Raw genomic sequence first — 12,617 nt, forward strand, 5'->3', positions numbered from 1 at the left:
TGTGTGATACATATACCCAAATGTGTTTCGTGGAGTATTCATGGAGGTCTGGGATTCTAAGTAGACACTGTGTAACAGGAAACTGTCCCGTAATATTGGGCCTAAATGAAATAACCTTTTTTCATTATTTTGTGGAGGCAATTCTACAAATGTATCCTGTTATTCAGTTTTCACAGACCCACAAATTCCCTACGTAAAAATCAGAACATGGATGCGTAGCCCTAGTAGCGGCCACTAACACGACCAGGGTTGTAGAGTCTTTGCTCTTTGTCCTCCATGTAATGTTTTACAAGCCAAACTTTTAAGGTACTTCTTTTGACGTCTAGTATACTTATGTTACATTTGTTGGCTCAGTGATAAAGCACTTTAAATGCTTGACTTGAATGTGTTTTATGAATAAATTTGATTTGATTTACTTTCCTTCAGTTGGCCCAGTGTCTGTCCATCTTTCGTCTCCTCTTTCCCTGGAGGAGATCCGTCAGAGGAACCCATTACTGTTGCCAGGTGGGCGGTATCGACCTCCCGACTGTGAACCTCGCCACCACACAGCAATAGTTGTGCCGTACCGAAACCGGCAGAGTCACCTCCGTGCCCTCCTGTACCACCTCCACCCCTTCCTGCAGAGACAACAGATCCACTACAGCATCTACATTGTACAGCAGGTTGGTTTCATTTTTTTATGCTTTTGTGCCTGATTAACTAAAAAATTAAAAACCATTCTGTGTTGTTGTTTATTGTTACATTACCCATGGTACATCTGGTTTAATACAAGCATATTTCTGACATAGCAGTGGTGTAGACTGACATATAACAGGTGTTGAATGATGCAATAATTATTACTTGGATGTTACAGATGTCTTACAGGTATTGCACATAATGCCTACACTATCAAATCCATAAATATTTGAACATTGGCTGTGAAGACAGCATATTTTAAATGAAAGCAATTCAACAATACAATAATCAACAAAAATCAACAATACAGATGTACAGTTTTACATTTATGGTATTTGCATCCAATATGGTGGTGGATGGTGTCGGAATTACAGAATTAGTTCATATATATATATATGTTTTGTTTTTTTTTTCCATTCATTCATCATCTACCGCTTAGTTCAGTTAAGGGTCGCGAGGGGCTGGAGCCTATCCCAGAGTCATAGACAAACAAACACAGACACACCCACACCTACGGACAATTCTAAAGAGTCCAATCCACCTAACCCGCATGTCTTTGGATGTGGGAGGAAACCGGAGCACCCGGAGGAAACCCATGCAAACACGGGGAGAACATGCAAACTCCACACAGAAAGGCCACGGAATTGAACCCACGACCTTCTCGCTGTGAGGCATGCCCTATATATATATATATATATATATATATATATATATATATATATATATATATATATATATATATATATATATATATATATGATAAGACTTTATTAATTTCACAGTGGAGAAATTCACATGTTATGTCAGCTCTTAAAAAACACACAAGATGGGTGCGAGTAAAGGAAAGTGTGCATCAAACAGCGTGTGCAAAGATAAGCAATAATAATAATACTTGTAACAATACAATAAAATAAGAAAATGAGGTAGAAATTATATATATATATATATATATATATATATATATATATATATATATATATATATATATATATATATATATATATATATACACACACACACAGTGAGGAAAATAAGTATTTGAACACCCTGTGGTTTTGAAGGTTCTCCCACTTAGAAATCATGGAGGGGTCTGAAATTTTCATCTTAGGTGCATGTCCACTGTGAGACACAGAATCTAAAAGAAAAAAAAATCCGGAAATCACAATGTATGATTTTTTAAATAATTTATTTGTATGTTACTGCTGCAAATAAGTATTTGAACACCTACCAACCAGCAAGAATTCTGGCTCACACAGACCTGTTAATTTTTCTTTAAGAAGTCCTCTTATTCTGCACTCTTTACCTGTATTAATTGCACCTGTTTGAACTTGTTACCTGTACAAAAGACACCTGTTCACACACTTAATCAATCACACTCCAACCTGTCCACCATAGCCAAGACTAAAGAGCTGTCTAAGGACACCAGGGACAAAACTGTAGACCTGCACAAGGCTGGGATGGACTACAGGACAACAGGCAAGCAGCTTGGTAGAAGACAACAACTGTTATGATTATTTATTAGAAAGTGGAAGAAACACAAGATGACTGTCAGTCTCCCTCGGTCTGGGATTCCATGCAAAATCTCACTTTGTGGGGTAAGGATGATTCTGAGAAAGCTCAGAACTACACAGGAGGACCTGGTCAATGACCTGAAGAGAGCTGGGACCACAGTCACAAAGATTACATTAGTAACACATGATGCTGTCATGGTTTAAAATCCTGCAGGGCAGCAAGGTCCCCCTGCTCAAGCCAGCACATGTCCAGGCCCGTTTGAACTTCACCAGTGACCATCTGGATGATCCAGAGGAGGCATGGGAGAAGGTCATGTGGTCAGATGAGACCAAAATAGAGCTTTTTGGAATCAACTCCACTTACCATGTTTAGAGGATGAGAACAACCCCAAGACAACCATCCCAACCGTGAAGCATGGGGATGGAAACATCATACTCTGTGGGTGCTCTTCTGCAAAGGGGAAAGGACGACTGCACCATATTGAAGGGAGGATGGATGGGGTCATGTATTGCGAGATTTTGGCAAACAACCTCCTTCCCTCAGTAAGAGCATTGAAGATGGGTCATGGCTGGGTCTTCCAGCATGACAATGACCCCAAACACAGCCAGGGCAACTAAGGAGGGGCTCCGTAAGAAGCATTTCAAGGTCCTGGAGTGGCCTGGCCAGTGTCCAGACCTGAACTCAATAGAAAATCTTTGGAGGGAGGTGAAACTCCAAACCTGAAAGATTTAGAGAAGATCTGTATGGAGGAGTGGACCAAAATCCCTGCTGCAGTGTGTGAAAACCTGGTGAAAAACTACAGGAAACGTTTGACCTCTGTAACTGCAAACAAAGGCTACTGTACCAAATCTTAACATTGATTACAGGTGTTCAATTATTATTTGCAGCAGTAACATACAAATAAATTATTTAAAAAAATCATACATTGTGATTTCTGGATTTTTTTTTTTTTTTTTTAGATTATGTCTCTCACAGTGGACATGCACCTAAGATGACAATTTCAGACCCCTCCATGATTTCCAAGTGTGAGAACTTGCAAAATCGCAGGGTGTTCAAATGCTTATTTGACGGGCCAGACGGCACCAAGTGATCGGACACAAATGCAGGATTCAGGTCTCAGCTTCACAGAGTTTAATGTCAGGACTTGCGTGAGTCGGTACACAAAAAGACAGTCCAAAAATATCAACAGTAACCGAAGCATTTGGCAGAGACAGGTTCCAGAAACAGGCAGACAGGTCGATACACGATAAAGCAAAAACAGGACTGTGAAAAACTCTGAAGACAAACGCTCGAATGAGGCACTAGGCACAACAATCTCACAAGTGACAGAGGAAGCAGGTTTGACTAATAAAGGGGATGTGATCAGGGTAAAGGAAAGATCCAGAAAGAGGCGTGGCCACAGGAAGGGCAGACAGGAGGGAAACGCCCAACACCAAACAACACAAAGGAAATCCAGCCACCAAAACCCCAGTGCAAAACTAAATGCAAACCCAAAGCAATAAACAATAACCCCCCCCCCCACAGACCCAATCATGACATCACCCCCGCCCCACGGCCGGCACCGGACAGCCCAGGAACCCCCGAAAGCGAGGCATGAAAGTCGCGGATGAGAGCCGGATCCAGGATGAAGCGGGACGGCACCCAGGAACGCTCCTCAGGACCGTAGCCCTCCCAATCCACCAAGTACTGCATGCCCCGGCCCCGACAACGAGCAGCCAGGAGACGGCGGACAGAGAAGGCGGGACCGCCACCCACGAACCGGGAGGGCGGTGGGGGACAGGCCGGAGGGCACAAAGGACTAGTCCTCACAGGTTTCACCCGACTCACGTGGAATGTAGGATGGACCCGCAATGCCCCAAGAAGACGCAGATGAACAGACACAGGGTTGATCACCCTGGTGATGGGAAAGGGACCCACAAACCTGGGCGCGAGCTTGTGAACTGTCCCCCGAAGCGGCAGATCCTGGGTCGACAACCAAACCCGCTGGACGGGCACATAGGGAGGTGCAGGAGAACGATGGCGGTCCGCTGCTGCCTTGTATGAGGAGGAGGTCTTGAGCAATGTTCGCCGAGCCCAGACCCAGATCCTCCTGCAGCGCTGGATGAGAGCTAGTGCAGAGGGGACAGAAGAAGATGACTCCGTGGAAGAAAACAGAGCTGGCTGATAACCGTGTACCACATGGAACGGGGAATAACCGGTTGCAGAGGTCGGAAGTTGGTTATGGGCCAATTCCAGCCAATGAAGTTGTGCAGCCCAGTTTGATGGACTGTGGGATGCTAGAATGCGAAGTCCCTTCTCCAGTTCTTGATTAGCACGTTCGACCTGGCCATTGGCCTCTGGATGATACCCGGATGTAAGACTAGCTGTTGCACCGATCAATTTTCAAAACTCAGCCCAGAAATGGGACACAAACTGAGGGCCCCGGTCGGACACTATATCCTGTGGAAATCCATGCAGCTTAAACACGTTATGAAGCAGAATCTCAGCAGTCCTCTTGGCTGTGGGGAGTTTAGGGAGAGGCAAAAAATGACACATCTTGGAAAACCGGTCAATAATTGTAAGAATCACGGTGTGACCTTGCGAAACTGGAAGGCCGGTGACAAAGTCTATGGCTATATGCGACCACAGATGTTTGGGGACTGAGAGAGGAAGTAACTCGCCAGATGGTCTCTGATTGGATGATTTTTGGGCAGCACAAATATGGCAGGCGTTAACATAGTCAGTCACATCTCGGTCCATACTGGGCCACCAAAAGCGTTGACGTATCACCCACTTAGTCTTTCTAATGCCTGGGTGGCACGTAAACTGACTATCACGAGCCCAGCGAATGACCTCACCTCGGATTGTCTGTGGCACAAACAGTAACCCCTCCGGGCACCCTTGAGGCACAGGCTCTTCTTCCGAAACTGCCTTGACCTTATCCTCTATTCCCCATGTGAGGGCAGAAACAAAGCACGTTAAGGGAAGTACAGTTTGTGGTTCAGAGGTGTGGTCCCCGGACTCGAACCGGCGTGGCAGAGAGTCCGGCTTGCCATTCTCAGATCCCGGTCGGTAGGAGAGTGTGAAATTGAAACAGCTGAAGAACAGTGACCATCGAGCTTGTCTGGCATTAAGTCTTTTGGCCGTGCGTAAGTATTGTTGTATGGCTGGGGGCGCCTGGCTGCCTTTTTGTTTCTGTCTTTTGTCCTGTCTTTTGTTTTTCCTTCCAGGTGGCTTGCATTTGGGACTGAGTGGCCGTGTAGCTGAGTTTATCAGGACCTCACCCTGATCACCTGAGGCTGTTCACCTGCGGCTCGTCAGGACTCACAGCTGTGGTGCATCTACAATGGATTGGAACATGGTGGCATTTAAGACTGGAGTACACAGTGTGTATTTGCCAGAGACTCGACCTTGTGACCAGATGGGTGAGATTGTCGTCTCGGGAGCCATCTCATCATCAGTGGATGCAGAGAACGTCCAGGTTTGATGCATGGTCTGTGAAAGAGGAGGGGGTGAGGTCTCACGCTCGTCAGCACACTTCCTGAGGTACGTTAGCCTTTGTGACTAACATTTATACAGTCAGTAAATGTGGTGTCCCTCACACCTTATTATATTGAGCTGTATGTTGGTTGTGTAATCAGCTTCTACTGCAGTGGAGTTTTGTGAACTGGATGTTCCATGCCTACAGGGTGGGAAGCTGATTAGTAATTAAGCCAGGAAGTGTTTGCTGTTTGTGCACCTTTGAGCGTTCTCTCTGTGTGTTGAGTGTGGACTCACATAATGATTCCTTCTTTCACAGACTTGGTTTGTCGCGGCCACCTGGGGGGTGTCGGCGGGGTCCTTGGGTCCGAATTGGTTCTGGCTCCGGACCGTTGGCGCTGCTGGGAGCGCACCGCAAAACCACCACGCCAGACCGCGCACTTTTATATTTTTTCACATCACTGTTATGTTCATTAAACTCTATTATCCTTTGTACCGTGCTCTGCTTATTTTATACTGGGTCCTTCAAACGCTGGTCGGTTCTCCGGGCTGCGTCCGACATATAACAAGTATTCTAGGTTCTTGTGGTCAGTTAGAACGAGAAATGGTAACTGGGCCCCCTCTAGCCAGTGACGCCACTCCTCCAAGTCCACCTTAACAGCCAACAGCTCACGGTCACCTATGTCGTAGTTGCGCTCGGTGGGAGATAGCTTTTTGGACAGGAATGCACAAGGATGCATTTTATTATCAGAGGAACTAACTTGTGAAAGTACCGCCCCCACCCCAACGTCCGAGGCATCTACTTCGACCACAAACTGCCGGCCGGGGTCAGGAAGGAGCAGCACAGGGGCAGACGTAAACCTTTTCTTTAGCTCCCGGAACGCTTCCTCACACTCACGAGACCAGACAAACGCCTGGTGAATAGAGGTAAGATTGTGTAAGGGAGCCGCCACGGTACTAAAATTTCGTATGAACTTTCGATAAAAGTTGGCAAAGCCTAGAAACCGTTGGACCTCCTTGCGATTGCGAGGAGTTTCCCATTCCGCTACAGCTGCCGTTTTGGTTGGATCCATCCGAATCTCGCCCTCAGATATCACAAACCCCAGGAAAGACACAGTGGGTTTGTGGAACTCACATTTTTCCGCCTTGACGTATAGCTGGTTCTCTAACAGACGTTGCAAAACAGTCCGGACATGTCGCTTATGTGTGTCTTCATCGGGGGAGAAGATCAGAATGTCATCCAAATAAACAAAAACAAATTTATCTAGGAAGTCCCTCAGTACATCATTAACCAACCCTTGAAACAGCGCAAGTGCATTAGTAAGCCCAAAGGGCATAACCAAGTATTCATAATGGCCGGTCGGGGTGTTGAAGGCAGTTTTTCATTCATCGCCTTCTCGGATCCGAACCAAATGATAGGCATTACGAAGGTCTAGTTTGGTAAATATCTAGGCCCCTTCTAACAGTTCAAAAGCAGAGGACAATAATGGAAGGGGATATTTGTTCTTAACTGTGACCTCATTAAGACCCCGGTAATCAATACACGGACGGAGGGATTTATCCTTTTTTCCCCCAAAGAAAAACCCTGCACCCGCAGGTGAAGATGAAGGACGGATCAGACCTGCCGCGAGGGATTCCTGGATATATTCTTCCATAGCTTTACGTTCAGGACCTGACAAGGAAAACAATTTTCCCCGCGAGGGATTTGAACCAGGTAATAAATCAATGGGACAGTCATTACTGCGATGCGGCAGAAGAGACTTAGCCTTAGCTTTGCTAAACACCTTAGCCAAATCATGGTAGCACTGTGGGACTCCAGTCAGATCAGGATCTGAAGTGGCAGGCAGGTCTTGGTGGTTTGACCAACATGTCTTGCTACAATGTGGACCCCGAGAAACAATATGGCCATTGGCCCAGTCAACTGTGGGACTGTGTTGTATAAGCCAGGGGTGCCCCAATATAGTCTGGTGAGTCATATTATTGAAAACATGAAAACTGATGGTCTCAGTATGGTCATCAGAAAACGTCAATTGTACCGACTGAGTTCTGTGAGTGATTTTTCCCAAAATACTGCCATCCACTGCTTTAACCTCTAGAGGGCGCCAGAGACTGTATGTTCTCAGGTTCAGATCTCTGACGAAAGAGGTGTGGAGTAAATTGGCATCCGAACCTGAATCCACAAAAACTGGCAACACAACTGAATGACCATTACCAGAAAGCGTGGCTTGAACAGAGTTTTGTGAAGGAGAAAAAATCTGGTTTTGACTCACCCGGACTGCTGGCTTATTTTGTGGAGCACCCCTGACCTGGCAACATGCGATCAGATGTCCGTGCTGACCACAGTAGAAACAGCATCTCTCAAGCTGACGTCGGCGGCGCTCTTCTGTTGACAGACGGTCAGCTGCATAGAATCCTCTTGCTTCTTTCTTGATCCACAAGGAGCTGCATGACTTGGTCGGGCGGTGAGCAAAGATTCCGATCTTCGGTTGGGGAGTTGTGTGCGCGGTTCGTGAGGACGAACCCGATCGCAGCGCCGGTCAATCAGCCGTCTGTCGATCGTTATGGCGAGAGCGATTAATGCGTCAAGATCATCTGGGAGGTCAACAGCAATCAGCCGATCCTTAACTTCATCGGCGAGTCCTTGGACGAAAGCGTCTGACAGCGCCGCAGTGTTCCACTCGCTTTGAGCGGCCATGATGCGGAAGTCGATGGCATAGTCCATCACCCGCTGTCTGCCCTGTCGGAGGCGCATGAGAGATCTTGCAGCCTCACGGCCTGGTGACGTGTGCTGAAACACCTGCTTCAAAGCTGCAGTCAATCTCTGGAGTGACTGGCAGGTGTCGGAGCGGCGGCTCCACTCAGCGGTGGCCCAGGATGCAGCTCTCCTCGTCAGATTGGATATCATGTATGCTATCTTCGCCCTGTCGGACGGGAACGTAGATGACATCAGCACAAAATGGAGTTCACACTGTGTAATTAATGGATGAACGTCTCCTGATTCCCCTGAGAATCGTTCGGGTGGGGAGAGCTGGTTACACATCACTGGGTTATAATCAGGTGACGGTGTCTCTGGAGCTGGACCCGGAAGTGGATGAGCAGATGCTTCGGTTCGGGACGGCAGTGGGTGTGGCACGTCCAAATGGCTCAGGAGCTGGCTCACCTGAGTGCTGAGGGATGAGACGAGCAGGTCTTGTCCTTTGGATAATTCACTGAGGCTGGTATGAAGAGCGAATAATTTGTCTTCATGCTGCGCCAGCTGGTGAGCTTGTGCGCGCAGCGCCAGACGAGTGTGATCTGAATCCGCTGTGTCCACTGTTGGCGAGATTGTTCTGACGGGCCAGACGGCACCAAGTGATCGGACACAAATGCAGGATTCAGGTCTCAGCTTCACAGAGTTTAATGTCAGGACTTGCGTGAGTCGGTACACAAAAAGACAGTCCAAAAATATCAACAGTAACCGAATCATTTGGCAGAGACAGGTTCCAGAAACAGGCAGACAGGTTGATACACGATAAAGCAAAAATAGGACTGTGAAAAACTCTGAAGACAAATGCTCGAATGAGGCACTAGGCACAACAATCTCGCAAGTGAGAGAGGAAGCAGGTTTGACTAATAAAGGGGATGTGATCAGGGTAAATGCACCGCAGGTGTGAGAGGAAAGATCCAGAAAGAGGTGTGGCCACAGGCAGGGCAGACAGGAGGGAAACGCCCAACACCAAATTAACACAAAAGAAATCCAGCCATCAAAACCCCAGTGCAAAACTAAATGCAAACCCAAAGCAATAAACAATAACCCCCCCCCCCCCACAGACCCAATCATGACATTATTTTCCTCACTGTGTGTATATATATATATATATATATATATATATATATATATATATATATATATATGTGTGTGTGTGTGTGTGTGTGTGTGTGTGTGTGTGTGTATAAACATGATTGGAGTTAAAAAATAGGAGCATCTTATTTACAATATGTGGAGTTAAGATGTGATATGGTGACACTAGTGCTGGAATTTGTAAACAAGTTGTTATTGCACACGATTTGTAGACAGATTATTGCATGTGGTTATTTCACAGTGTTACTGTACAGTCTGAACAGGGATCTCAGCAGGGATGAACGACCTGCGGTATTATTCCTTCTTGCACTGAGGGTGCCTCAGACTGTCACTGAAGGAGCAACTCAGCTCTACTACAGTCTGGTGCAGAGGGTGAGAGGAGTTGTTCATGATGGATTTGAGCTTGGTTAACACCCTCCTCTCAGCCACCTCCTCCAGAGAGTCCAGAGGACAGCCCAGGACAGAGCTGGACTTCCTGACCAGCTTATTCAGTCTCTTTCTCTCCCGCTCTGTGCTGCCCGGGGCCCAACAGACGACAGCACAGCAGAGAGCAGAGGCTACAACAGAGTCATAGAAGGTCTTAAGCAGAGGCCTGCTCACTCCAAATGATCTCAGTCTCCTCAGGAGGTGGAGGCGACTCTGGCCTTTTTTGTACAGGGCGTCGGTGTTGTGAGTCCAGTCCAGTTTGTGGACAGTTTCAAATACCTGGGTGTTCACCTCAACAACAGTCTCTATGTCCTCCCCCTGGATGTTCACCGGTGGATGAGGTGGTGGTTTCCTCCTGAAGTCGACCACCATCTCCTTCATCTTACTGGTGTTGAGACACAAGTGGTTGCGCTCACACCAGTCCACAAAGTCTGTGATGACTGACTGGTACTCCAGCTCGTTCCCCTCAGACACATGACCCACAATGGTGGTGTCAACAGAGAACTTCTGGAGATGGCAGCTGTCCGTGTTGTAGGTTAAGTCCGAGGTGTAAAGGGTGAAGTGGAAAGTTGAGAGGCTGGTGCCCTGGGGGATCCCGGTGCTGCACCTTACCACCTCAGACTGACAGCCGCGCAGCTGCACGTACTGCGGGTGGTCAGTGAGGTAGTCAGTGGTCCAGGCGGTGAGATGTCCATCCACACCTGCGTCCTCCAGCTTTCCCCGCAGCAGCGCCGGTCTGATGGTGTTGAAAGCGCTGGAGAAGTCAAAGAACATGACTCTCACAGCGCTCCCGCCGGTCTCCAGGTGGGTGAGCCCCCTCTGCAACAGGTAGATGACAGCGCGATCTACCCCGATGTTGGGCCTGTAGGCAAACTGCAGCAGGTCCAGGATGTCACTCACCACGGTACGGAGGTGAGACAGAACGAGCCACTCCATGGTCTTCATGAGGTGTGAGGTCAGGGCAACTGGTCTGTAGTGGGCCGGTTCCTTGGCGAGCGGTGTTTTGGGAACTGGGACCACACAGGAGGTCTTCCACAGGGTGGGAACCACCCCCAGGCTGAGGCTCTTGTTGAAGATGTGGCTGAGGACCTCACAGAGCTCATCTGCACAGGTCCTCAGCAGCCTCGTGGAGATCCCATCAGGTTCTGCTGCTTTCCTCTGCATCAGCCGCAGGAGCTGGCCTCTCACCTCAGTCGGGGTCACAGTGAGGGAGGAGGGAGGGGGGAGCTGAGGTGTGAGCTGAGGTGGGCTGGTAGTGAATACAGTCCGGGGAGAGGAGGGACAAAGTCCAGGGTGCAGTGGAGGTGGCCTGGGGGAAGAAGGTGGGGGGGTCAGAGAGACTGGAGGGCTGGCTGCTGGAGAAGTGTGGAGGGCTGGGAGCAGGCAGGGGGGCAGGCGTGGAGGAGCCAAAACGGTTAAAGTAACTGTTTAGCTCCTCCGCAAACCGAGAATCTCCATCTGCAGTCCTGCTGGCACCCTGCCCAAATCCGGAGGCGGTCTTTCGTTGTTCTGGGCCAGCTGCTCCTCCATCTTCCTTCCATACTCCTTCTTGGCTGCCCGGATTCTCCACTGGAGTTCCTGTTGGACTCTACGCTGCTCCTCTCTGTCTCCTGAGTTGAAAGCCCTCTTCTTCTGGTTCATCAGGACCTTCAGCTCAGGGTTCACCCAGGGGTGGTTGTTGGGAAAGCACCGTACCCTCCGGGTGGGCACAGTGCTCTCCACACAGAAGTTCATGTAATCAGTGACACACTGGGTCAGGCCGTTGATGTCTTCACCGTGAGAGTTTGAAACATGCTCCAGTCTGTGGTTCTGAAACAGTCCCTCAGCTTCTCAGTGGCCTCTTCAGTCCAGAGTTTCACCGACCTTTTCTGCACTGGCTTTTTTCTCATGCTGGGTGTGTATATATAATATATTTGTTTATGCCATTTCGAATACAAATTAAATAAGGCTTATCAATCTAAATATTTCTAAAATTATCTTCCTTAAACTCAAACTCAAAGGAAATCTCGACAACTTGATATAAATTAATTGAAAATATAAAACCCAAGATGATGATACCAAGTGTCTGAATACATCACCTTCTTGCTTCTTCACAGCAAGAAGGTATTTCTGTATGGAGTTGCAAGAATCTAAAAAAAACAAAAACTTTTTTTACATTGTTATTATGGGGTATTGTGTATAGAATTTTGAGGAACATAAAAGAATTTCATCCATTTTGTAATAAGGCTGTAACATAACGAAATGTGGGTAAAGTGAAGTGCTGCAAATACATTCTGGATGCAATATATATACATGATATGTGTATATATGTGGTAATTTTTAAAGGGCCAAAATTAACTGAAAGACAAAGAAAATTGTTTGCTCAGTGAGCAAGGAGATGCCCACAGCTGATTTCAAATGGCATATTGTGCAGACATTTGAAATGTACCTAAAAGCTTTAACAGTTTCAAAGTAAATGTAAAACATGACAACTTTCCATCCTAAAACACAAAACAAAACACAATTTCTTTTAATGGCTTAAGCCAAAGAATTTTTAGGTGACCCCTTGCATTTTATAGCATTGTATTTAATGAGGTTTTCATAATAATATTAATAATCTAATCAGCTTTGGCAACTGTCTTTGAAATATCACATTCCAGGAAGAATGCCTACAAAGACATCAATATTATGTGTCGACGCGGGTTGAGGAGCGGACCTGCGTCTG

The 12,617-nt window shown here is 47.2% G+C and overlaps 1 protein-coding gene across 1 annotated transcript in view; it reads left to right on the forward strand.

Annotated features, from left to right (window-relative positions):
• The window catches only part of b4galt3 (UDP-Gal:betaGlcNAc beta 1,4- galactosyltransferase, polypeptide 3), a 45,478-nt gene that overhangs the window by 9,715 nt on the left and 23,146 nt on the right, over nucleotides 1–12,617 (forward strand). Inside the window, exon 4 of the mRNA XM_034172538.1 lies at nucleotides 427–662. Coding sequence (XP_034028429.1) covers nucleotides 427–662 — 236 coding nt within the window. The remainder of the gene's footprint in view (nucleotides 1–426; nucleotides 663–12,617) is intronic.

Source organism: Thalassophryne amazonica, chromosome 6 (assembly GCF_902500255.1).
Source record: "Thalassophryne amazonica chromosome 6, fThaAma1.1, whole genome shotgun sequence".
NCBI classification, from domain to species: Eukaryota; Metazoa; Chordata; class Actinopteri; order Batrachoidiformes; family Batrachoididae; genus Thalassophryne; species Thalassophryne amazonica.